This window comes from Microplitis demolitor, chromosome 2 (assembly GCF_026212275.2).
Source record: "Microplitis demolitor isolate Queensland-Clemson2020A chromosome 2, iyMicDemo2.1a, whole genome shotgun sequence".
NCBI lineage: Eukaryota > Metazoa > Arthropoda > Insecta > Hymenoptera > Braconidae > Microplitis > Microplitis demolitor.
Window position 1 is genome coordinate 5,001,532 of NC_068546.1, and position 26,578 is coordinate 5,028,109.

Sequence of the window (26,578 nt, forward strand, 5' to 3'; positions counted from 1 at the left end):
TCAATACACTTATTTTACTGAACAAAATCAGGAACTAAATTTTAAAAACCGCTTCATTGATGATTTTCGATTCTTAAATTTTCAAACTTCAGCATAACAGGTAACTTGTTAGAGCTTGAAAAGGTCATAAAAAAACAATTGCATGTGATAGCATTTTCGAGCTCGAAGAGCTCGAAAATATATCTACACTAATGTTTTAGAACTCTTTGAGGTCGAAAACAGCGGGAAGTTTTGGGGCTGGCCCGCAGGGTCAACCGACAGACCGATTTTTAACTTCCCGTTTAGAAAATCGATGATTTTCAAAAATTTCGGGAAGTTATTGTTTTCACCCCGATTTTTGAAAATCGAGTTTTCATCAGATGTCGACGTTTTGAGGTCCTAGGAAGCTATTCTGACTATTTTCAGAATGGTGTCCGAGTGTGTGTGTGTGTGTGTGTCCGAGTGTGTGTGTGTGTGTGTGTGTGTGTGTGTGTGTGTGTGTGTGTGTGTGTGTGTGTGTGTGTGTGTGTGTGTGTGTGTGTGTGTGTGTGTGTGTGTGTGTGTGTGTGTGTGTGTGTGTGTGTGTGTGTGTGTGTGTGTGTGTGTGTGTGTAAGTATGTAAACTCTTTGTAACTTTTTAACTAATAAATCGATTTGGATGGTTGAGGTGGCAATCGAAAGAGCTTGTTGGCCGTCAACTTTTCTGAAAATTTCAGATCATTTGATCGAATAGACTCGAAAATATTTGCGAATTACGAAAAAAAAAAAAGTTTTATTTTAGTTTTTTATTGATTTCTCAGAAACGACTCATACGATCGACTTCAAAATCTAATCAGCTCAAGTACTCAATAAAACGCGTCGATTGCAACCTCAAACATCAAAATCGGATAATTCGTTCGAGAGTTATCGCGGGAGAAAGAAATGGTGAAAAATGGTTTTTTCTAAATATTTTTGAAACGACCGACGCGATCGATATCAAATTTTAATCAGCTCTAGAATTCAATAAAACGCGCCGATTGCCGCCTTAGACATCTCAATCGGTTAATTTCTTCGAGAGATATCGCGGGAGAAAGAAATGGTGGATAATAGTTTTTTTCAAATACTTTCGAAATGACTGACCCGATTAATTCCAAATTTTTTTTTCTTAGTATTTTGAAAGTATTTCAAAAACGACTTGATGAATCAATTTAAAAATCTGATCAGTTATAGAACTCAATAAAACATGTCGATTGTCGCCTTGAACGTCTTAATCGGTTTATTCGTTCGAGAGATATCGTTTGAAAAAAAATCGTAATAAACGTATTCTTTCGAAAACAAAGGCATACAAAAGTATTTTCGAGCTCGAAGAGAAAATGTATCTACAACAATTTTCTGAGCTCAAAGAGCTCGAAATAGGCGGGAAGTTTTGGGGCTGGCCCGCAGGGTCAACCGACAGACCGATTTTTTTTTTTGGATTTAAACTAATTTTTAATCAATAATATATTTTAATTTTCCGATTAAATTTATTTACAACTAACAATTAAAATATTTTTTAGTTCGTTATTATTTGCAACCAACAACCGTAATTTTATAACTTTATTTATAAAATTTAATTTAATAAAAAAATAATGCATACATTTTTATAATAAATGTCATTTTTAATAATGGTGGTAGAGCAAGATATTTCAACTGGGTTCTTGATAAATAATCTATTTAATTTAATAAGTTTTATTTTAAAAAATTATGTAATTATAATAAAATAGTACAAAATTCTTATTTTATTTTCTAAATAATCAAAAATATTAATTAAATTGCTCTTTATGTTTTATAAAATCAAGTGGTTGTAGTAGAATGAATATGTCGATCATTCAAAAGTGTCAGTTCAACATTAGCAGTTTCGTCTAGTAGTTATCGTTCGGACCCAGTAATCAGAAGGACGGCAGTTCGCGTCCAAAGCCCAGCAGAATTTTCTCAGAGTTTTTTCACATCATTTACCCTACTTAAATAGTTTAAACGTTAATGATCAATGAATTCTATTAGGTTAATACAAAAAAAATTATTTTTTTAATTAAATTCATTTACATGCTTGGCTGATTGCCGGCTGCCATTAATCGGCCGATAGTCGAGCGCCATTAATGGGCCGGGGTTATCATTTGTATATTTAGCCGTTCATGGACCATTAGAAATTGTGAATGACCGGCCGTTAATCATCATATTTCGCCTGGCGATGGGCCATCCAAGGGCCGGTTTCCAAACTTTGTATGGGTTGTTGAATATACTTCAGATTGTCAACTGTTTGTATTTTAGAGACCCACAGTTTTTGATTTTGGTACAAGTTTTTCTATCATTTTTGCGAACCCGCCATCAACGGTATTTATTTTGAAAACTTACTTCAAGGGGGGTCGCAATGGGGACAAAGATAACTATGTTCCTGTTATTTTATTTTAAGACTTACAGACTCGACCCGTATCAAAAAACAATATATGGTTAAAATATATAAAATCATATATGTTTGAAACAAAAAAAAAGGCCATAAGGTAGCCGAAATGGAAGGTAAATTTTTCAATTAATCGATATAAAAAGTTAGTTTTATACATACATATTTTGTGATGTATGTTAGTGTATAGTCATGACATAAATTAAATTCATTTTCTAAGAGTGAAGGTAAAAAAGGACAACGATTACTTTCGATAGAGATCTTCAGATAGTTGATTTGACATAATATTATATAGGTAATGTACCAAAGTAACCTTCATATAAATAAAATATTGAAAATTTAATTAGTATTAGATCATAATTGTAATCGCTGTTACAATGGCAAGACCAGTTATAATTATAGGACGTACAGGTACGATTGGAATATTATAAATAATAAGAGAAATACTTTTAAAATATGAAATAGCTGTAAAATGTACAGGTTATTTTGTTCACAATAAAATACACGTAACAAAATTGTCTTATAATGGGAAATGCATAAGTTATGTGGTATGAGAACCATATTCTCAACATTTTTTGATTCCATTAAAATTTTCGAGGCTATAAAATTATTGGAAGAAATAGTCAAAACATAAAGCTTAAGGTCATCAATTAAAGATTATTAGACGAGCTTTCAGATACTTTTTACGAAAATTGTCTATGAATATTAGTTTTGAAGTTATATAAGCTTTAGTAGTGATTAAAAACAGATTTTTACGAAAAATCATGAAAATTTCAAACAGCCATAATTTCAAAACTATTTGAACGATTCAGCCCATCTTTGAATTTGATCACGGTAATCGCCTATAGAATAAGTGTGAAAAATTTCATTAAGATCCGATAAGAAGTGTGGGCGCTATCGTAATGATAAGACCAGTAATAATCATCAGGATTGGAGGTACATTTGGTACATCATAAATAATAAAAGAAATACTTTCAAAATATATAACAGCAGTGAAATTTTTAGGTTATTTTGTGCACAATAAAATACAACTGACGAAACTGAATTTTAATGGGACGAGCATAAGTTATGTGGAATGAAAACCATATTTTCAACATTTTATGATTCTATTAAATTTTTCAAGGCTATAAAATTATTAGAAGAAATGGTCTAAATATAAAGTTTAAGACCACAAATTAAAGCTTCTTAGTCAAGCTTCAAAATACTTTTTACAGAAATTATCTATGAGTTTTAGTTTTAAAGTTATATGGACTTTAAAAGTGATTAAAAACTGATTTTTTCGAAAAATCGTTAAAATTTCAAACAGCCATAACTTCTAAACTAATCGACCGATTCAGCCCATCTTCGAACTTAACCGTGGTAATTACACATAAAAAAAGTGAAGAAAGTTTCATTAAGATCGGATAAGAATTGTAGACGCAATCGTGTACTCAAAAGTCGGTTCTATTACATAAATATATATATATATATATATATATATATATATATATATATATATGTATATATATATATATATATATATATATATTAGGGTGCTTCGTTTCCGGCGAAAGTATTTTTTTTGTTGCTCATCAAGCAAAATATTGTTTTTTATGCTAAAACAAAAATTCCTGATGTCCGCTGAGGGAGTCACTTTTCGTATCAAATTGACCTTTATTGGCTTGCAGAACGTAAACCAATGAATGCACACAAAAAATGTAGGTGTGAATTTTATAGGAAATTTTATTCCCTTCGAAAAAAAAGTCCCATAAGTCAAGTCGCTCAAGTCCATAGTTTCCGAGTTATAGGAATTTTAATAGGAATATACAAATGATAACCCCGGCCCATTAATGGCGCTCGACTATCGGCCGATTAATGGCAGCCGGCAATCAGCCAAGCATGTAAATGAATTTAATTAAAAAAATAATTTTTTTTGTATTAACCTAATAGAATTCATTTATTATTAACGTTTAAACTATTTAAGTAGGGTAAATGATGTGAAAAAAACTCTGAGAAAATTCTGCTGGGCTTTGGGCGCGAACTGCCGTCCTTCTGATTACTTTTTTTTTTTTTTTTTGTTTAAAGTTTCTTTATTCAAATTTAACACGTCATACATAATAGGAATAAATAAACTAAATAACATAAACCCTTAATTTCTATTTGTTGTAAACTTATTAATTGAGATCAACTGGCTGTTGTTGGCAGCGTCTCGGGTCTCAACCATCTTTTTAATTTTATTTACTGATTTTTTTTTGTTCTCTGGGGTAGTAGACTGCGTTAAAAATTACTGTCTAATCTGGATCTGTCTTTATTTTTATTACCTTGTGGAAAAATTTATTTAAAAAAAAAAAACCACTGTTCTAATCTTTTTTTACTTATGACTATCTTATTACTAATATTTATTTACATATGTACATATATACATGATTTAGAAATTTTTAATCTCTGTGTCGGTTGTGACCAACTTGCTGCTGTCTTTGCTCTCGTTCTTTTCTTTTTCTTCTGGCTTCTAGCTCTTTTATGTGGGCTGCTGTATTGTCTAGCCACCAGTATTTGGGGTCTAGACGATAGAAGTCATTCCGGTCTTTGTTTGGGATTGCAGTCGAGTATTTGTAGTTATTATTATTATTCGTGTATAATTCTATTGGAATGCTTTTATTGGCTTTGTGTCTGCTGCGATGGTAAATAGTGGGTATATTCAGTTCGTTCTGGATGATGCTCATTTTGTCAAGTTGCGTAAATGCTTGTGGCTGAAGGTATCCTGCTTTTGCTGCTGTGTTGAGATTGTTGTTTATATGCTTGAGTCCTTGTATTATTTCGTTTTCTATGTTTTGCAGTTGGCTATAATAATTTCTGGTTAGTTTTAATATGAAATTGTCTATTCGTGGTATGTCTGCTGTATTATATAGGGTTTGGTTACTTATTTTTTTTTTTGTAATCGGTCTCTGGTTTTCTGTATAGTCCGAGCGTTGATCTTAAACATGCTCTTTCAAATTGTCTGAGTTTTTCCATATGTGCTGCTCCCACGTTCCACCAGACTGGGGCTGCGTGTGTTAAAAGTGGTCTTATTAGTAGTAGATAGCATATTGTTCTGGCTCTGCAGCTGATGTTTCTATTGCAAAATAATCTTGATAATGCTTTGTATGCATTTCTTGCTTTTGTCTATGTGGCTTGTGCAACGTGCTAGGTGATCTAGTTGCATTCCTAAATATTTGACTGTTTGTTTTGTTGGTATTGTTGCTGGTTCTTGAGTGTCCGGATTGAATGTTACTATTTTAAATTCATCTATTTGTTTTCTTATTTTTGGAGCTATGTGTTTATATGGTTGTCTGAATACTATAGTTTCGCATTTGGAAGGATTTATTCTTAAATTCCAGGTAGCGTAAAATTTGTTTAGTTTATTTACTATTTCTTCGAGTTTTTGTTGTATTTCCTGCGGTGTTTTTCCCGCCACGTAGAAAATGGTATCGTCGGCGTATGCCATTGAGTATGTATTATTTCCTGTGTTAAGGTTGAACAGGTTTAAGATACTGGCAGTGTATATGTTAAATAAGTCCGGTGAGTTTACCAGACCCTGTTGTAATCCTTCTTTGATCAGAAATGTTATCGTTGACACGTTCATTCCATCCCATATGACGTATTTTCTGTCGGTTATCATATTCCATATCATTTCTATCAGCATTGTTGGAAATTTTCTTCGAATCAGTATGAATATCAGGCCGAATATCCATACTGAGTCGAAGGCTTTCTCCAGGTCTATTAGGGTTGCTCCAATTATTTCTTTTTTAAGTAGATAAAGGTTAACGTTTGATAAAAGTTTATGGATCGCGTGTACGGTGGAGTGTTGATGTCGAAAGCCAAACTGATTGTCGGGTATTATTTTCTCGTTTTTACAGTGTGCCTGTATTGAATTTCTGATGACTGCTTCGTATACCTTGCTGATGTTTGGTGTCAGACTTATTGGTCTGTAGCTTGCTGGCTGGTTTAGTGGTTTTTCTTTTTTATGTATCGGTAGTGTTTTTGCAATTTTCCATGATTCCGGAAAGTATTTGTTATTTAGTGCATTATTGAAAATTACTGTGTAGTCTTTGATTATTCTTGGCGTTAGGTGTTTTAGTACTATAGCTGGTATATTATCCAGTCCTGTTGACGTTTTATTTGGCAGCTTCTTAAGTATCATGTGTACTTCTGCTATTGAGCAGAAATATTTTGGCGTGTCTGGTTCTGTGTTAGGTGTGTAGGCTTTATTTGTGGTTGAGAAGGTGGTGGTTGTTTTATTTTCTTGACGGTCTTCGTTGTATTTGGTGATGAATTCATTTACTGTTTGGTCAACTATTTCTTTCGTAGTATGCACCAATGACGTTTAGTTTATCTTTTGTGTCTTCTATTATGTATTCATCATCCAGTTCTATTGCGTGTGCTATATTACATTGGCTTCTGTTTATTATGGTTGCGTTTGTTGTTTTTATGTGTATATTTGGCATGTCTTGCCAGCTTCTTGGTCTAAATACTTTGTTTATAATTGGGAAGAACTTGTCCGAATTTTTGTAGTCTATTTTTTTTGCTATTTTTGTCCAGTGACTTTCTATGTTTTTCTTTATTTCTTCTTGTATTTTGTTTTTAGTGTCTGTCAACAACTGTTTAAGATAATTTATAGGCGCTGTAGTGTACTGGTGGTTAGCTTTTTTTTGCGCGTGTATTCTGGTCAGTAGTATTGACTTAAATTTGTGTAATTTTTTTTATCCTGTTTGTTATGTAGTGATTTGGGCTGTCTTGCTTTTCTATTTTTGGTATTTTGTTTTCTATTGTGTTTAAAATGTGTTGGTTGATTTTTTCCAGGTATTCATCTATTTCTGTTTTTGTTAGGTTTCTGTCATCCGGTATTTCCAGTTGGTATTGTTCATTTAGGTGTTTAGTGAATACTTTCCATTTTGTTTTTTTGTAAAGTAATTTTGGTGGCCTCGTGTCCGTTGCTATCGTTAGTTGTTAATGAATTTCCATGTATATTGCATTGTGATCGCTGTCGTATGTAAGGGTTTCTAGTTTTCCATTAGTTAGATTATTTACTTGGAGTCTACTGTTTAATATGGCTATATCTAGTATTGATTGTGCTGGCATGAATGTTGGTTCTTTTGGTGTATATATTTTAGTTTCGTATTGGAGTGTGTGTTCTTTTTCCCATTTGGTTAAGAATCGACCTCTTATGTTGTTCTTACTGTCTCCAAAGTCAATGTGTCTAGAGTTGTAATCCCCTGCCAGGACATAGTATGTGTTTTCATCTTGTAGATTTAATTTTGAGAAGAGTGTGTTCAGCTTATTTATGAAATCTTGCTTTACTTCGGATTTATTTGTGGCATATATGCTGGCTATGATTAGCTTTTGATTTCGGTTGATGTTGATTTTAATTATTGTATATTTAATAATTTTGTTTCTTTCCGAACTTGGGTATGTTATTTTGTTGTATGCTATTTCTTTTTTAATAATTATAGCTGTTCCACCACCTTTTGTAGAGTTTGGCCTGTCTGTTCTTATGATGTTATATCCGTCCATTCTAAGTTTGTGTCTATTGTTCAGTTTGGTTTCTGATACCAGTGTTATGTCCAGTTGGTTGTCTTTGATAAATCGTTCTAGGTCTAGTCTTCGTTGGTATGTAATAATTGAGTTTACATTAATCGCTGCAATTTTCAATTCGTTTATTGTGTTTGGTTCCATGTTGTTGGATTTTGTCTTTTTATTTTCTACATGTGTCGTCTTATCCATTATTCATAGTTGACATCAGATTCAATTATTCCAAATAGCTGATCGATTCTGCTAGCATTTTGTGCTATGCTTGCTTCCAGTGCATATAGTCTGCTGGCCATTGCCTTGAATTCATTTTTTAATTCATTTACCCATGGTGGTGGTATGTGTATGTTTGTTGCTATTGTCTCGTTTCTTTGTGTATGGTTTTGACATTGTGACGGGTTCAGAGTTTCTTGTGTGGTTCTGAGTTGTGTCTTTGTGTTTGGATTGTTATGTCTGTTTAATATCGAGGCAAATGATTGATTTGGGTTGATGTAATTGTTAAGTTTTTGTATTTTTGCTTGTTGGTTTTGTCTATTCGTTGAATTATTTTTATTTATCATAATCATGGCGTGCTTGTAATATAAACAGCCTCTGTAATTCGCTGGGTGTCCTGTTTGGCCACAATTTGCACATTTCAGTTTGTTTTTTTCGTCTTCTGGTTTTATTTTGCAACCGTTTGGTTCGTGACTTTCGCCACATTTTACGCACCTGAATGGTAGTTTTCATCGTTGTCGTTGTTTTCTGTGTTGCTCTGTGTTGTATCATCAATTACTTCTTGTTCCATTTCGTTTGAGTCTTCCAATTCTGCAAGTGGTTGATAAGAATTATTGTTAAAGATGTTGTTTCCATCCTCTCCTGTCTCTTTGCGTATTTTTCTGATGTGTTTTGGTGACTGCCATCCTTCATTATCGTGTGTGCTTGTCGCAGCTGTATCATTTTCGATTGTTACTGTATTTATTCTCACTCTGCTGTTTGTCAGGTTAGGTTTTATGTTATATTTATTTTATCCTCTCGCACTGTTTATTTTCACTGGCATTCCACCATACTCTTTAATCATTTGCTTAAAACTTTTTTCTAATGACTCTGTTGTTATCGATGTTGTTTTGTTCATATTTGCTCGTGTCATTTTATTTATAGGGCCTGTTGTATGTTGACCATCATTTTTTCGTTTGGCGGTACTGGCCATGGTGGCCATCCCCTTACTTTCACTGCTGTTATGTATTTCTATTCTCACTTTTGGTTATTTATTATTTAAAAAACAATATTTATTAACCTTATTATAGTCACTTTTTAATTTTTTTGAAATTATTTTGCTTTAGTTTTTGAGTTTTTATGAGATCGCTGTGTTTTGCGGTTATGTTTTCTCGGCCACTGAAGGCTTACACTCTCGTCCTTCTGATTACTGGGTCCGAACGATGACTACTAGACGAAACTGCTAATGTTGAACTGACACTTTTGAATGATCGACATATTCATTCTACTACAACCACTCGATTTTATAAAACATAAAGAGCAATTTAATTAATATTTTTGATTATTTAGAAAAAAAAATAAGAATTTTGTACTATTTTATTATAATTACATAATTTTTTAAAATAAAACTTATTAAATTAAATAGATTATTTATCAAGAACCCAGTTAAAATATCTTGCTCTACCACCATTATTAAAAATGACATTTATTATAAAAATGTATGCATTATTTTTTTATTAAATTAATTTTTATAAATAAAGTTATAAAATTGCGGTTGTTGGTTGCAAATAATAACGAACTAAAAAATATTTTAATTGTTAGTTGTAAATAACTTTAATCGGAAAATTAAAATATATTATTAATTAAAAATTAGTTTAAATCAAAAAAAAAAAAAAATAATAATTATTAATTAAAGAATACTATAATAATAAGTTATTTGTATAATTATTAATTGATTAGTAGATTTTTTTATTTGACAAAGTCATGGACCACTGATTCACTAACAGTATCCCAACGTTGCAAACCGATAATCGGCCAGCCATCGGCAGCGTCGTTTAAAATATTAAACAGCTGCTGGTAATTAACCATGCTTGGGCCATTACTAATTGCCAATGCTTGGCCGAGTGACGGCAGTCAGACATTGGCCGATCTACGGCATTTTTTCCATTAACGGCGACTTTGTATGGATTTAAAACCTTTTATTGTATACGGAAAGGAAATTATGGGGATGGTTCTTATAATTTTGTGAAATTTCTTCCTATACCAGTATACGAATTATGACCATAAATTATGAGAGCAATTCCTATAATTACAGGAATGTTTTCCATAATTAAAGGAATAGTTCCTATAGTATTATGAGAAGCATTCCTGAAATATATAGGAACTATTTCTATAAATTATAAGATCCATTCCCATAAAATACTGGAACCATTCCGATAACATTTTAGGAATGGTTTCTATAATAGTATGGAAACGATTACCATAATATTATAGGAATGATTCCTATAAAATTATAAGCATGGTTCCCATAATGCAATTGGAATATTTTCTATACCATTATTGGAATCGTTACTGTAATATTATGTCAATGGTTCCCATACTATCATGAAAATATTAATTTAAAGAAAAGTGTGGAAATCAGTTCTTAAAATTTTTTAACAGAAATTTTTTGTCAGCGCACAACATTCAAGAAAATTCCAATTTCGGAAATAAAAATTTTAATTTCGATAAAATCTCAAATTTTGAAAAAATTTCTGCACTATTTTGCAAAAAAAATTTTTATGATATAGGGATATTTCTCATAACATTATGAGAATAGTTCCCATAATGTTATGGGAATAGTTCCCATACCATCATGGGAATGGTTCCTATAATATTATGGGGATACTTCCTAAAATATTATGGGAATGGCCCCATAATGGTATGGAAAGTGTACTTATACTATTATAGGGATGGTTCCCATAATATATAGGAACCAATCCCATAATAGTATGGCTACAGTTCCTATACCATTATGGGAACTATTTCCATAATGCATAGGAACACTTTCCTTAATTTTCTTTCCGTGTAGTAACGCGACTATTTAGAAACATATTCCTCTTTATCAAAGATCTTATGGAAAAAATGCGTAAATTTTCAACTCAATAAAAATAAATGAATAACTTTTTTTCATCCGATCGTTATATATGTGGTGTTATTATTTTCTGATTTAAGTATGGGATATTAATTTATTAAACCTTATTTCGACTACATGAATACGATTGCAGAGGAAGTCACAGATAAAAGTCATTGCTATAAAAATAATTTCAATCATAAAAAAATAAAATCATCAACAACACACCCTTCGCTTGTACCACCAAACCCACACTCGAGTATAACACCGATTCCACATAATGTATAACACATTATTTAAATCTTTAAGCTCAATTTTATCAAAGAGGCATTGATGTTGGTTGACGCATTATAGCTTATCTACGCCTATTCGTAAATCGAATTTTAGTTAAATACGTGACATAAATTAATGAATTACATATTCAATCAGACATATAAGTGCCTACTAGCCAGACGTAATCACAGATAGACATATGTATAAATACCAATGAGTCTATACCCAATCAGATATAAGTCCATCGGTTACACATAAGCATATCTAATTAGATTAAAATCCATACATCAATATACATATGTATAAAGCTAAATCCGATAAACTAATACGATCATTGATCAGAGATCATTTTATGCATGAATAATTAGATACCATCAAGATAATTTTTTTTTCAGAAACCATTTCTGTAATTTGTATTGCATGTGCAAGAAAAAATAATCGAATAAATAAATAAAATAGACAAAATTATTATAATTAATAATTTATTTATTATTATCTTTATTTATAAGAATTATGTAATGGATAATGGAATAGTAATTTGGAAAAGTGAAAAAAACGACAAATATATTTTTTATATGCATACCTTTTGGGTTTTTTTTTGTTCGGGGTGGTTTTATTTTGGAATTATATCCGTTCAAATATAATGTTTTGGACGGACGATTAAAGTCTTCCGAGTGTTAAATAACCCCAATAAATAACGCAAAGAGCAATTAGTTTTCAGTATTACAAGTTTTACAATTTTTTTTTTTTTATTTTTATTATTTTTTTTTGTTTTATGATTTTTTCATACAATCGAAATATTTTGAGGATTAATTGGTATAGACAAAAAAGATTATAGTTTCAACGAAGCATTTCGAAAAATAATTATTAGTTAACTTGTTTTCCGTCGATATTTATGTATTGAAGAGAGAAAATTTAATTTAATAAATTTTTTTTTGCTTTTATATCAACACACATAAGTTTTAAGTGAAAGGAAAGCGCGAGAGAAAAAAGCGAGATTTAAAATTATAAATAAATAAATAGGAGAAAAATTTATTTGACAAAGTCTTGAAGTTGTATTATTATTAATATTAATTTAATTATTATTATTAATATTATTATTATTATTACTATTATTTATATTAATATTAATATCATTATAATTATTATTAATATTATTTTTATTATTAAAAAGGCGTATCAATTTATATATTTTCTTCACTCGCACTTTCCCATCACAAATACTTATAATTTCTTTCTTTATCACGTTAACAATACGTTTAATAATTTATTTATAAATATTTATTTGCAGTCAATAATATTATAATTGACTGCAAGGAGCAAATTGATCACATACGAAGAAGATCAAACAAAAAAAATTTTACAAAAATTTCAGCTATTAAATCTTTTTCATTATTATTATTATCATTAATATTAATAGAAGAATTATTAATATTTTAATTTTTCTTTTTCATCCCGGGTAAAAAAAATTATATGTAATTATATATAATTACATATGATTGCATGTAATTACATATGATTATGTGTAGAAAATAGCCCGATGTAAATATATAAAATTATATATAAATATACATAATTGCCTTTAATATATAATCATACATGAATTTTATATAATTTTATATCATTACATACGATTGCATATAATTATACGTAATTATATATAATTACATATAATCACACACAATTTTATATATTTTATACATGACTATATAATTAAAACCATTGTATATATTTATATATAATTTTATATAATTACATTAAGTCGGCTTCTATGCATAATTATATGTAGTTACATACAATTACATATAATTACATATGATTGTATGTAATATATAATTATGTATAGAAAATTGCTCAATGCAATAATATGATATTATATATAAAAATATAAAATGGTTTTTAATATATAATCATATCTAAATTTTATATAATTAAACTAAGCCATCTTTATATATAATTATATATAATCACATACAATTATATATAAAGTATGATTATATAATAAAAACCACTATATATATATATATATATATTTATATATAATTACTTTGGGCCATTTTCTATATATAATTAGATATGAATTCTATATAATGATATATAATTTTTTTACCCGGGTATTCTTTGGCTATATACGCGTTATAATTTTATAAAGATTTTTTTCATCCATTTATTATTAATAAGCTCCAGCGTTAAATCCCGCGAATTTCCTTAACAAATAAATAAATTATTTTAATAAATATTGATAATACACTGGGGCTTATTTTACATAAAATAAAATTCCAATATATTTATAATTCATTTTTATGAATTATCATTTTTTTTTTTTAATTTATTATTAAAAATTTTAACGTCTGAAAACATTTAAATTTAATTTGACTAAAATAATTTATTTCAATACTAATTAAACATTCTTTTTTTACTTTACAACAATAATATCATAAGAAAATATACATAATTATTTAAATTAATGACAAATAAATATAATTTAAAAGCAACTTATTAATAATTGGAATTATTTAGGAAACCTGTTTTTTTATTTTTTAATTTATTTAATCGAATAAATTTAAAACAATGAATATCGAGTTACTAATTTCAAAAGGGCTTATATTTTCATACGCCATTTTGGTTTCGGTCGCTCAGTTTAACACCAATAGGGCATACAATTTTATTTCATCGCTAATCGTTTTGTAGACTTATTTTATAGTATGAAATTTATAACCTTTAAATCCTATTGGAATGAATCGGAAATTTCCGAAAAATATATTATTTTCCGATTGATACCGATTCATTCTAATCAAACTAAACCAGATCCCAATCGGACTCAATCGAAATTCTTAACCAGGGTAGCTAAAAAAAGCCATTCGGCATCCAAAATAGAAGTAGATTTCTTACTATTCCTTTATTTGAAAGTTTCAAGACAAATCAAATTATAAATTAAATTTTTTCGACCTTTTTAATGAATTTAGAGCTCAAAAACCAACAGAAATAAAATCATTTGAAAATTTAAATTGCCACCTTTTTCTGGATACTCAACGAGGGCTTTACTCAAAATCAAGATTAAATTAAACTTGTCTTGATCTCTTCTCGACTTATCAAGACGATACTATAGATTGCAATATCGAGACCAAGATCAAGATCATCAAAGAAATCTTGCAATGTTTTCACAAGAACCAATACAATATAATAAATACATGTGAAATAGTTTCGCTGCAATCGACTCAGTTGTCTCCACCATATACTAGACTCCCTGCCAATACTCAACCGATTTTTAAAATTTTTGAATTTAATCAAGATAATTATCTAAACAAAGAATGTCCAAAAATGTTGGCTCTTAAATTTTTTTTTCCAATTTCCAGCTTTAAAATAAGTCTACAATATGATTTGCAATTAAAAATAAACTATACGTCCCATTGGTTTTATACTGTCATAAATCGGGAGTGAATTCATAGCAATTACGGATTTTATTTAAATCCGGATTCGCTCCGTTACTCAGAGTTCCGGAGTTTCAGAAAAAATCACTCCAAATACGAAGTAAATATGGCGTTAGTTTTTCCAGCGGTCTGCATTTTTTAAAAATTCGCATTCACTCCGGTTCGGTAATTTAATATTAACATAAAGCTCCTTTTAGGAGTTAATTTTACTGCGGACCGGAGTTTGAATATTAAAATACTCACTTTCAGAGTTAATTTTACTCCAAGGAGATTTAATAAATACAGCCATCCGTTCCGCATTTACTCCAGATTTATTCCAGATCCACTCCTCAATTTTTTGCGACCAAAGCCAAAAAGGCGTAAAAAATATGTCCTCTTGGAATTAGTAATGCAATATTATCTACGAAATAGTCAATAAAAAACAGTAGCGATTAAGTTAGAGCGTGCCTTTTGATTTTCACATATTTTTGTATATTTATCACCGGGTCCTTAGCGCATTTCCTTTCACTAAATTTACATTTTATCTTAAATTATTAAATTTAACGTTTTGTATTAAAAAAAAAGAAAAAAGAAATAATTATTTTACTTTTAATAAATATTTTGAGAATATTTTTTTTCGTTAATTATTTTATTTATTTAAAGCCGTGGAAGTAATCAAAGCCGCGAATACTTTGTTGATTATTTTTTAATATTATTTTAATTTCGCATATTAAAGTTTTTACTCTTTTGATAGATTATATATTACATTACTCACTTCATACAATCCTTGAGCTCCAAAAAAGGCTTTATTGTGTTGTCCATACTTTCGTTTAGTTAATATTTAACTTATTGCATCTCAATTATTTTTGTTATCAATATCTTATTATTGCCATGCTCTCAAATTGTCACCACTTACTTTTTATTATTTTTTTAATTTTATTATTAATTTGTTTTTCTTTTTTTTTCGTTTTTTTTTTTTTAATTTTTTTTAAATTTCTCTTTTATATTAATACTCTTAAATACTTATCTAAATCATTTCTTATTATTACTAGAATGTACTGCAAGTCATTTATTTAATTTTATATTTTTAAATTGGACGCAATAGTTTTTTTTAAATTTTATTTTGGCTAGTTCAAGTATCGTGAAAGCCTCTGCAGAGAACTTTTAATAAATTTATTGATTTTTTGGTTACTATTTTTTTTTTTTTTACAAAAAACAATTTAGTGTGTGTTAATATATAAAACATTTCACGTCAGCTTACAATTTTTATTTTAATAATAATGGATATAAAAAAAATTTCAAATTGTGCAAAAAAAAAAATTACAATATTTTAAGAATAATTTTTAATTTACAAAAAAAAAAAATGTTTGTAATTAAAATATTTATTTAAAAGATTCATGAAATTTATAAATATATTTTTCCAAAACATTTTTTTAAAATTACTTTTGATAAAATTAATACACAAAAAAAAGAATTTCTTGGCGCAAAAAATTTTTTCTCACCCTAAGAAAATTTTTATTCGCGTCAAAAAAATTTTGTATAATAAATTGAAAACAAAATTTTCTTAGATCAAGAAGAAATTTTTTGAGGCAAGAAAAAAATTCTCGCGCCAAAAAATTTTTTCCAGTCTTAAGAAAATTTTTTTCTTTAATTTATAGTGCAAAATATTTATTGTGCCAAGGAATTTTTTGCATTATAAATTAAAAACAAAAATTTTCGAGTGTCGAAAAAAAATTTTGCACTATGAATTGAAGAAAAAAATTTTCTTAAGACGGGAAAAAATTTCTTTGCGTGAGAATTTGTTTTTTGCCTCAAACAATTTCTTCTTGATCTAAGAAAATTTTTGTTTTCAATTTATAATGAAATCTTAAGATGAGTAAAAATTTTTTACATCAAGAAATCCTTTTTTTTTTGTGTAGTAATTCAATTAAAAGAAATTTAAAAAAATTATTTTGCAAAAATATATTTAAAAATTTCATAAAAATTTTCTTGGGACGAATAAATTCTCTTCAAGCAAGAAAAAAGTTTTTTAGACGAGAAAAAAATTCCTGTACCAAGAAATTTTTTTTTTCTGTGTAAAATAATTAAATATGTTTGTTCATTGAAAGTAAAAAAAATGGAAAAAAATAAATATATCTTTTTGAATAAAATTTATAAACTGTAAGGTTCAAAAATTAGTAAGTTGGCATGAAATATAAAGTGTTTTTTTTTTTAGTATTAACATTTTAAATATTATTTTAAAACTATTCCGATGGTCGATTTGCGTAATTGTTAACTTTATTTATTTATTTAATTTTTTTCGTTATTATTTAAATATTAAATTCAGTATTTATGTAATAATAAGGCCCAGTAAGGCTGCGTGGGATATCACTTTTTCAGTTTTTAAATTCTTACCATTCATTTTCTTTCTCTAATTATTTAAACTTTTCTAATCACAATTACTTAAATCCCACAATAAATTGTATATTACATATCATAATTATCCGCTTCTGTTATAAAGTCTCTTCAAAATCACTACATTATTCCAAGGAATCTCCAAATATACTCAATTCTAAACCCACATATCTCAAAAAACATTTTTTACACTTAGAAAATTCCATTAATTGCACCAATTTCAAGCTTATTTATTTATTATCAATTATTTTTTTTTTCCTTTGAAAAACTTTCGAAATATAAAATAAATAATCATTTTTAATTTATAATGACGTATTGTCTTTTCTAAATATTTTATTTATTGTCATGTATATTATTAAATTTTTTAATTATTTTCTTCAATTGTCTAATCAACTATAAAATCAAACTTGTAAATTTAAACATTTTTATTTTCTTTATCAAACATTTTCTTTAACTATAATTTTTCCCTCTATTTAAATTTAAATTTAAATTTTGAACTTGTTAATTATTTAAATACAACTAACGAGCTTAAGAAACGTCCGAATAGTATAAATATTTAACATTATAAAGTATAATTATTTTTTCTCATCAATTTATTTTAATGAAAATTTAGAATTTTTTTAAAATTATTTATTAATTCATTTAATTGAGAGACTTATAGCGGTTATTCAACAGACTTGTAAAATTTTCAAAATTTACATTAAACACATTTCCTACTTTTTTTAAATCTCATTCCAACCCCACACCAATTAATTACATTTTTTTTAAACTTGTCAAATTTATTTTTTAAACTCTTTATTTATTTATTTATTTATTTTTATTTTATCACCGTCATTCACTCTCTCTCTCTCTCTCTTTCTCTCCTTTTTTAATTATTATTTCTTTTAAATTACATATAAATGTAATTCACGCACGCTGAACTGAATAAAAGTATAAAAAAATTTTATATTTTTTTTCTTATCACGATATTTCGTGCCTTAATTGCATCCATTATTTTATTATGCATTTACGTCTTACGTGTTCATTATATACATTTTTTTTAGACTTTTAATTTTAAATCGAGCATTTACTTGTGGATTTTTTATATTACTATTATTATTATTATAAGTATTATAATTATTATTAATATTATAATTATTATTATCTGGAAATATGACTTGGTATTTATTAAATTTATTATTATTATTTTATTCTCAAACCTCATTACTAATATTATTATCTTTTATTATAAATTAATTTATTATAAATTATTATAAATTTATTATAAATTAAATTTATTATTGTTATTATTATTATTATTATTATTATTATTATTATTATTATTATTATTATTGGTAATTATTATTATTTAATTAATACTTTCTTTTATATTACCGTAAGTTGTCACTTAAGTCTCAATACTTTCATTAAGTTTTGTTTGCTTTTTTTGTGTTTTATTTACATAAAAAACAAGGCAAGTAGATTGAGTTTTATTTGTTTACAATTATTAATTACTTAGTAATTATAAATTATTTTTTTATGAATCACTTTAATTAACTACTCTATGTATGAAAATGTAAATTATTACATTTTAGTTTTTTTTCACGTAATTATTAATTTTATAGTCAATTGTATACATTATAATAATTACATACACATAAATATGTATATACATATATTAGACTGTGCAAAATAAAATCGATATTTTTTTTTATCGGTCTCATATGAAAATTGTATGTAACAAAAAAAAAAAAAAATTTGGTACCAAGTTGGGACTTCAAATTCATTTACAAAGCACACTCGCTTAAATAAGATTTCCCGTTTAAATAACATGTAAAATTTTTTTTTAACTGGAATTTCATCATTCAGTAGCTGAGCAATGGATTGAAATACACGGACAGAAATTTTAGGCAAATATTATTATGCGATTTAAAAAATATATATGTATTTTTTTGATTAATTCAATATTATAAGAGTTATTGGCCAAGATAGAAAACCCGGTTCATTAAATGAGCCGTAAAACGTAAACGGTAAGTTTTACAAAAAAAGTTTACAGAAAACAAAAGATGCGAAATTTTATTTTCTACAATAATAGTCTCTTTGACTTTTGCCCTAAAGTAAATAGTTTCTGAGATATCGGCCGAAAACGTTTTTTCAAGATGGCGAAAGCTCCACCGGAATATGTCAGCATTTTATGATTTTATACTCACTAAGTTATCCTAAACCTTATAAAATGAAAAAATTGGATCGGAAATTTAGTGCGAGGTTGACCAAAAAAAACAACAAAATTTATTTGTAATGCGAATTTAAAAAATCACCATTACATTAAACAAATTTTTTTTGTATGACATCTGGAGTGAATTTTCCAAGTCGATTCGTAGGTTAACGAATTTTAAACAGATAATTATTTATCTTGATGAAATTTTAATTGTACCAAAAAAAATTAATATTAATTAAAATTAATAACATTATTCCAATCACTTTGCACTGTCGTGTCTTAATAAAAAATTTGATATTTCTATTAACCCAAAGAAACACACGCTGATTTTTCGGTTGTAAACGGATAGCCGAGTGGCGCCCACTTGAGAGTGCTGTTATACAAACGATACAGTAATGTAACCATTACTATGCTGAAAATTTTCAGTTATCGTTAAAAAAAAATAATTTTTCATTTTTACGGACAAAATGGAGTACCCTCAAAAAAAGGTTAAAAAAAAAAATTTCTGGATTTTAAATGAATGGGATTAAGATAAACTTTTTTGCAAGTAATTTACATAACGAAAAATTTTTTTTTGCATGATCATCGAATACAAAAGAAGAAAAATAAATTTTTAATAGTTTTTATCATAAAACAAGTCATTAATATTTTTCAACTGACAATTGATTTTTGAAAAAGTTTAACAAAAAAAATTCAAAATAACGCTCCATTATATTTACAAAATTGATTTTGGAATGTTTAAAAACCATTTAAAATATAAATTTTTTTTTACAAAATTTTGGGGGTACCCCGTTTTGTTTACCCTACCCCCTCCCCTAATTACATTCTTTTTTGCCGAGCATAGTAATAACAGCATGACATTTCTCTCCGTATAACCAATACAGATCCTTGCGGAAAATTCAACGTTCTACGAAAAAAGTCTTCTATAATTTTTTGATAGATTTAACCGTTCATACACTGAAAAAAATTGGGAGTGAATATGGATTCTATTTAAATCCGAATTCATTCCGTGATTCGGAATTTTGAATTTTTAGAAAAAATCAATCTGCATACGGAGTAAATAGAGAGTTTGTTTTTTCAGCTGAGTGATTTCGGAATGATCTGAATTTTATTTTAACCTGCATTCACTTCGATACGGAGTTTTAATGTATGGCAAATTTCTCGTTTTTTCTACTTTTATAGCAAACTATCAGTCTTATTGCAAAATGTCATAGGACTTTTCTTGTAGATCATTTTTTTTTTGCAATGAGTTTGCTCAGTTAAGAAATTACAGGCTTTACAAATTAATTATTTGGGGAAAAAAACCGAAATTTTTTAAAAAATGTAACTTTTGGTTGCATTTATTACAAAAATTATACTAGACCTTTTCGGTAAAGCATTCGATTTTTTGCTAAAATATGTTATGGTAAAGTTAAAAAAAAATTTCACATATTATTTAAATAGGAAATCTTATTTAAACGAGCGCGCGTAATTGAGTTGGAGGACCCAACTTGGTACGCGATTTTTTTTCGTTACATGCAATGTAATTTTCGTATGGAACCGAAAAAAAAATCTCGATTTTATTTGGCACAATCTAATATATTTATATATACATATATATATATATATATATATATATATATATATATATATATATATATATATTTATATATATATATATATATATATATATATATATATATATATTATTCGCAACTAATAAAAAAGGACTAAGCTTTCAGTAAGAATTATATTATTAATAACGTTATTATTAAATATTAATGTTATTAATATAAATATTATTATCGTTAAATTAATTGTCTTTGTTGATTTATTTTTTTTTAATTTCTTGTATTTGAAATTATTATTAATACTTTTTTTTGTCTTTTATATCCGTTGTATATAAACGATGGCCAAGTAAAAATTTAGCTCACTCGATTTTATTATCCTAACTAGTTTTTTTTTTTTTTTTTTTTTTTTTTATTAAATTTATTTAACATTTTAAAGTTCATGATGCGATGAATAATAATTATTCTGTTTATGCACATTTTTTTTTCGATACTCAAAATTATTGAAAAGTAAAAAAAATATTTTTTAAAAATTAAGAAAAAAAAATAAGTTTTCTAAAAAATATTGCTTGATACTTGTCTTAATTTATTTAATAAATTAGCTTACCAAGCGTTTTATTTTTTGATGCTTTCGTTTTCATTTGTTTATATTTATTTATATAAATTAATTTAACGTTATTTTTCGTTTTGTTTTAGGTTGTGAATTTATTAAGGACAACCACATTCGTCCACTACCATTTTTGGTAAATCCCGTTTGATAATGTTTGAATCTGGACCGTAATATATCAATGACATTGGTGAAAATTTAAGAGGAGCGCAGCATGGTTGCATTCCTGCCAGTCTATCCATTTTCCTATACTCCTCAATTACGTGTGTGTAATAATTGAGAAATGTATCGGGCGTGCGGTGTCCGGCTGCACAATCACCTCTGCAGTAGTTTGCGTAGTATCTAAATTTTTTCATTACAAAATTAAAATTTGAATAATAGCAATAATTTAATTATGTCGCACTACAGATAACATAAGGGTGTATTCTAGCAAGAGATGCTGCTGTAATGGCATCAGAGCATGTAAAAAACATTTTTTAATTTTGAGTTTTTTTTTAATTAAAAAAAAACTTTTTTTTTATCAATGTATTTCGAAGACGTTTTAAAATATGATACTGAAGCTAGCAGACCTCTAATAATTTTTGGATATTTTTTTTTAGTCGATAAACTATAAAAAAAAATATTTGAAAAAATTGCACCTGTAATTTTTTAAATTTTCTACAAGTGCATATTTTTAGTTTTTTTTTTTTTTTTGATTTGGTGAAGAAAAAAATCCAAAAATTACTAATTGTCTGCTAACTTCAGGATCATTTTAAAATCCGATCCTGAACTTTAGTCAATTAACAATTTTTGGATTTTAATTTCAGTAAATCGATTTTAAAAAGAAAAAAATTAAAAATATACTCATGTAGAAAATTTAAAAATCTTTAGGTGCAATTTTTGTAAATATTTTTTTTCTACAATTTATTATTTGGAAAAAAATCCAAAAATTATTAAACTTCAGCTAATTCCAGTATCATTTAAAAATAAGTAAATACAAATTTTTTTTCGTTTTGAATTTTTTTTATTATACGCCGTTATGGTTCTTATACAGAAAAAAAGGATTTCTCGGCGCAAAAAATTTTTACTTGACCCAAGAAATTTTTTTTATTATAAATTGAAAACAAAAATTTTTTTGGGGCGAGAAAAAAATTCTGGCGCCAAGAAGTTTTCTCTAGTCCTAAAAAAAAATATTTGTCTTTAATTCATAATGCAAAATATTTCTTGCATCAAGAAAATTTTTTTTTCTGTGTGGTATCAACCCCGGAAACCATAAGGGTGTAAAAAAAAAATGTAGAGTAAAATTTTTACTTTTATACTTTCATCTAAAAAATACATCATTTAGGGAAAGAAAATTTTCAGGATGTGCGAATAGTTCGAACTTACGTATTATTTGTAGCGAATCGAATCGAATAAGTCAAACTTTCGAATAATTCACTTTTTGAATTATTCGTATACGACGAATTTTAAAAATTTTTTTCAATGATTTAAAATTGTAATATTTTTTCCAATAATTCAAATTTTCGTCAGGTTAAATAGAGCTCACCCTGCTTAGAAAATCTCATAGAATTTAATAGATTCACATACATTCTTATAAAGATTTTATAAGAATGAATGAGTTCTATGAGAAGTGTTGTAATGAAGTATAGGGCCTTATACATACAACTATAAGAATCTATCGGATTTTTCAAGCAGGGCAGACACGAATCTACGAAAAAATTATATTTGGTTACTTTAAAAACTAAGCTCCCCATCAAATAAAAATTGAATATTTGAAAGCTGATCAGAATTTTCTCGATTCGAATCGAGTAATTTAAAAAGTTACAAATAATTCAAAAATTGATGAATAGTTCGATTTTATTGAATTATTAGAAAATTTGAATTATTCGATTCTAATACGATTCGCACACCTCTAGAAAATTTGTATATGCCCTTATGGTACTTGTAGAGCGATGTTGTTGTTAATGTCAGATAAAATAAATCTGATATTTTAAAAATATATATACCCTTGAGGTGCTATTATCCAATCGTCCCACCCAAGTTGCGAAAAACTGACGTAAAACCTTTGTTTACAACATTGTCCTTTTAATGCGCCACTGCATTCAATTGCGCGTCTTCTCACCCGCTTTACTGCAGCTGGATCGGTTCGTACAACTAAAAATGGACGGTCTGGATCTTGAGCATCTAAAATAAATTTGCATAATTATTTTGCCACTTTATATCTTCAATTTATATCAATTTTCTATTTATAAGTTATAGATTAACAAAAAAAAAATGATAAATGGATACTAACTTTTTGAGTCGATGGACGAATCAACAACGCGTGATGCTTGAACGTTAAAAGTGGAAATATGCACGTGTGTACCACAACCCGTACAATCCACAAGAAGTGTCAGCCTTTCTTTTACGTGTCTATGTGACGTATACCAATTACTTACTATTTTAGTAACGTCAAATTTTTGCCAACCCAATTGGCCTACATTTACAGTTAATGATGTCACCATTTCTAAATGTTCGCTCAATTCCTATGACAAAAAAAAAACAATGATAATTTTATATTATTACCCGGGTCTTTTTGAAAAATAAAACTTGATTCAGGTTCGCTTCCCTTTATTTTCTTTTGAAGTTATCATTTTGCCAAGGATTTCCCGATAAGATCTCGACTTTTTCGACTTAAATGAAATGTCACTACCGACTATTTTTGGGTAGCCGCTACCGATTATTTCATTTCTACAGACCGATTTCAGTGAACTAAAAAAAATATTTTTGAGGGATGTTACACGGGATTTTCACAGAAATTTTAACTCTAAATTGGAAAATATTTCTCATTTTTTTCTATAACATCATAGTAAAAAATTATGGTGATTTATCATTGATTCCTTGAATAATTTAACAAAATTACTTATGACCCAAAATTTTTTAGTCGTCTCAAAAATGGTGCTTAATAATTTAATATAAAAACAAATTAATTAAAATAACATAAAATAAAATAAAATATGTATTTAATTTTTTCGATAACTTGCATATATATTAATGTAAATTAGAAATGCTTTTAAAACAACCTTTTATTATTATCACTTTAAATTAAATGCCTAGTGGCTACAAAATATTGATTTTTTTTTTATTAATATAGACAGTACTAAATTAGGCAAGAAGTTCTTGTTTTTAATCGGTAAAAAAATTTGTAGCAGCTACCGAAATAAGTGGTAGCAGCTACCGAAAATTAATCGGTAGCTGCTACCGATTATTTTTTTCCATGTGGCTACAACTTTTTTGTATTTTTTAACTTCCCGCTAAGAAAATCGACGATTTTCGAAAAATTCGGTAACTTATTGTTTTTACCCCGATTTGCAAAAATCGAAATTTCATCAGATGTCGACGTTTTGAGGTCGTAAGAAGCTACTCTGACTATTTTCAGAATGATGTCCGAGTGTCTGTATGTATGTGTGTGTATGTATGTATGTATGTATGTATGTATGTATGTATGTATGTATGTATGTAAACTCTTTATATCTTTGTAACTAATAAACCAATTTGGATGGTTAAGACGGCAATCGAAAGAGCTTTTTGGCCATCAATTTTTCTGAAAATTTCAGATCATTTAATCAAGTAGACTCGAAGATATTGGCCAATTACGGAAAAAAAATTTTTTTTTTTTAGTTTTTTATTGATTTCTCAGAAACAACTTATACGGTCGACTTCAAAATCTAATCAGCTCTAGAACTTAATAAAACGCGTCGATTGCCACCTTAACTATCTCAATCGGTTGATGCGTTCGAGAGATATCGTGGGAGAAAGAAATGCTAAAAACGTTTTTTTTTCGAAATTAAAGGCATACAAAAGTATTTTCGAGCTCGAAGAGTTCGAAAATGTATTAACAACGATGTTTTCGAGCTCAAGGAGCTCGAAAACAGCGGGAAGTTTTGGGGCTAGCCCGTAGGTTCAACCGATAGACTGATTTTTTATATTAATTTGAACTTAATCGTCTTCAATTCGACCACCACTCTCTAAAAATGAATTAGTGAAATTCACTCCAAATTAATGAATATTCACTGGGAACCAGCTATAAGTATACCACTGGTTGAATTAGTGGTATACTTATAGCTGTAGAAATAGTGACTATCCACTGATTCGCGAGAATTTCACTAATTCATTTTTAGAGAGCACAGTAATTCTCTTTACTTTAAACTTTTCCAATCAATTCAAAAAGCAAGTAGTATTTTTTAGTGTCAAATGTTCTTCTTTCGCGTTTCACCTGAATTTTGACTTTCCCGCCTTATAATTTAACTTGAATAAGTCTAAACTAAGTCAATTTCGACTTGATTTAGACTTTTTTGTCTTGAATCGTGACTAAGTAAGCCAGTTAAGTTTAAACAAAAGAGAAAACTTAATATATTTCATATCTCCGTAAAAAAAGTCGAGTTTGCCTTCTGAAAAACGGCTGTAAATTTCGACTTAGTAAACCAAGTCTTAGTCAAGTTTTATTTTTGACCCAGGATATTGTTTTATTTATAATTCAAAATATTAAAAAAAATCTCACCTTGCCGCGTAAATGAGTCGTATTACCACAGCGAACTTTAAACAGCCACAAGGTAATGTTTCTTTGATTGATCTGCCGTCGGTGATGTTGGTAATGATGAATGTGTTTTAACTCTACCCTCGCCCATAATATTGCGCGTTTTATTTTTAAAGGTTCTAAAGCTGGTTCACCACTTGACATTGGGAATTCCAGAAGTGGTTGGCCATTCAACGTCCGTCCTGAAATTAATTTTTAAATAATTAGCCAATACTTAATTACTTTTCTTAAATAGAGTCACGGGAGGGGGGGGGGGACAAAACTGCCCACTTAGAGATTTTATTAACTTAAAATTAAACTAATCGGCAAATTTCATCGTGATTGTCTAGAAATATGTTTTCCCGCATTTATTTAAAAGGTCTCAGAAGTTTAAAAAAAAAGGGGTGTTCGATTTTTGAACTTTATCGGGGCGGTTTTTGATTTTTTTAATAACCTCAGTTATTTGTGAGGTACAAAATAATTGTTTTGCTTCTGACAAACAGAAAAACACCCGGAAATTAAATTTAAAAATTTTGTTTTAATTTTTGTCATGGGTCCAACTTGTTCCGGTCAGTGAATTTACACTAGTGAA

The 26,578-nt window shown here is 27.9% G+C and overlaps 1 protein-coding gene across 1 annotated transcript in view; it reads right to left on the reverse strand.

The window, feature by feature from the left end:
* Positions 1 to 21,553: 21,553 nt before the first annotated feature.
* The window catches only part of LOC103570113 (inhibin beta chain), an 81,319-nt gene continuing 76,294 nt past the window's right edge, over positions 21,554 to 26,578 (reverse strand). Inside the window, exons 3-6 of the mRNA XM_014439728.1 lie at positions 25,972 to 26,189; positions 23,725 to 23,956; positions 23,438 to 23,615; positions 21,554 to 21,794 (exon numbers count right to left, since the gene is read on the reverse strand). Of these exons, the coding sequence (XP_014295214.1) occupies positions 21,554 to 21,794; positions 23,438 to 23,615; positions 23,725 to 23,956; positions 25,972 to 26,189 (869 nt within the window). The remainder of the gene's footprint in view (positions 21,795 to 23,437; positions 23,616 to 23,724; positions 23,957 to 25,971; positions 26,190 to 26,578) is intronic.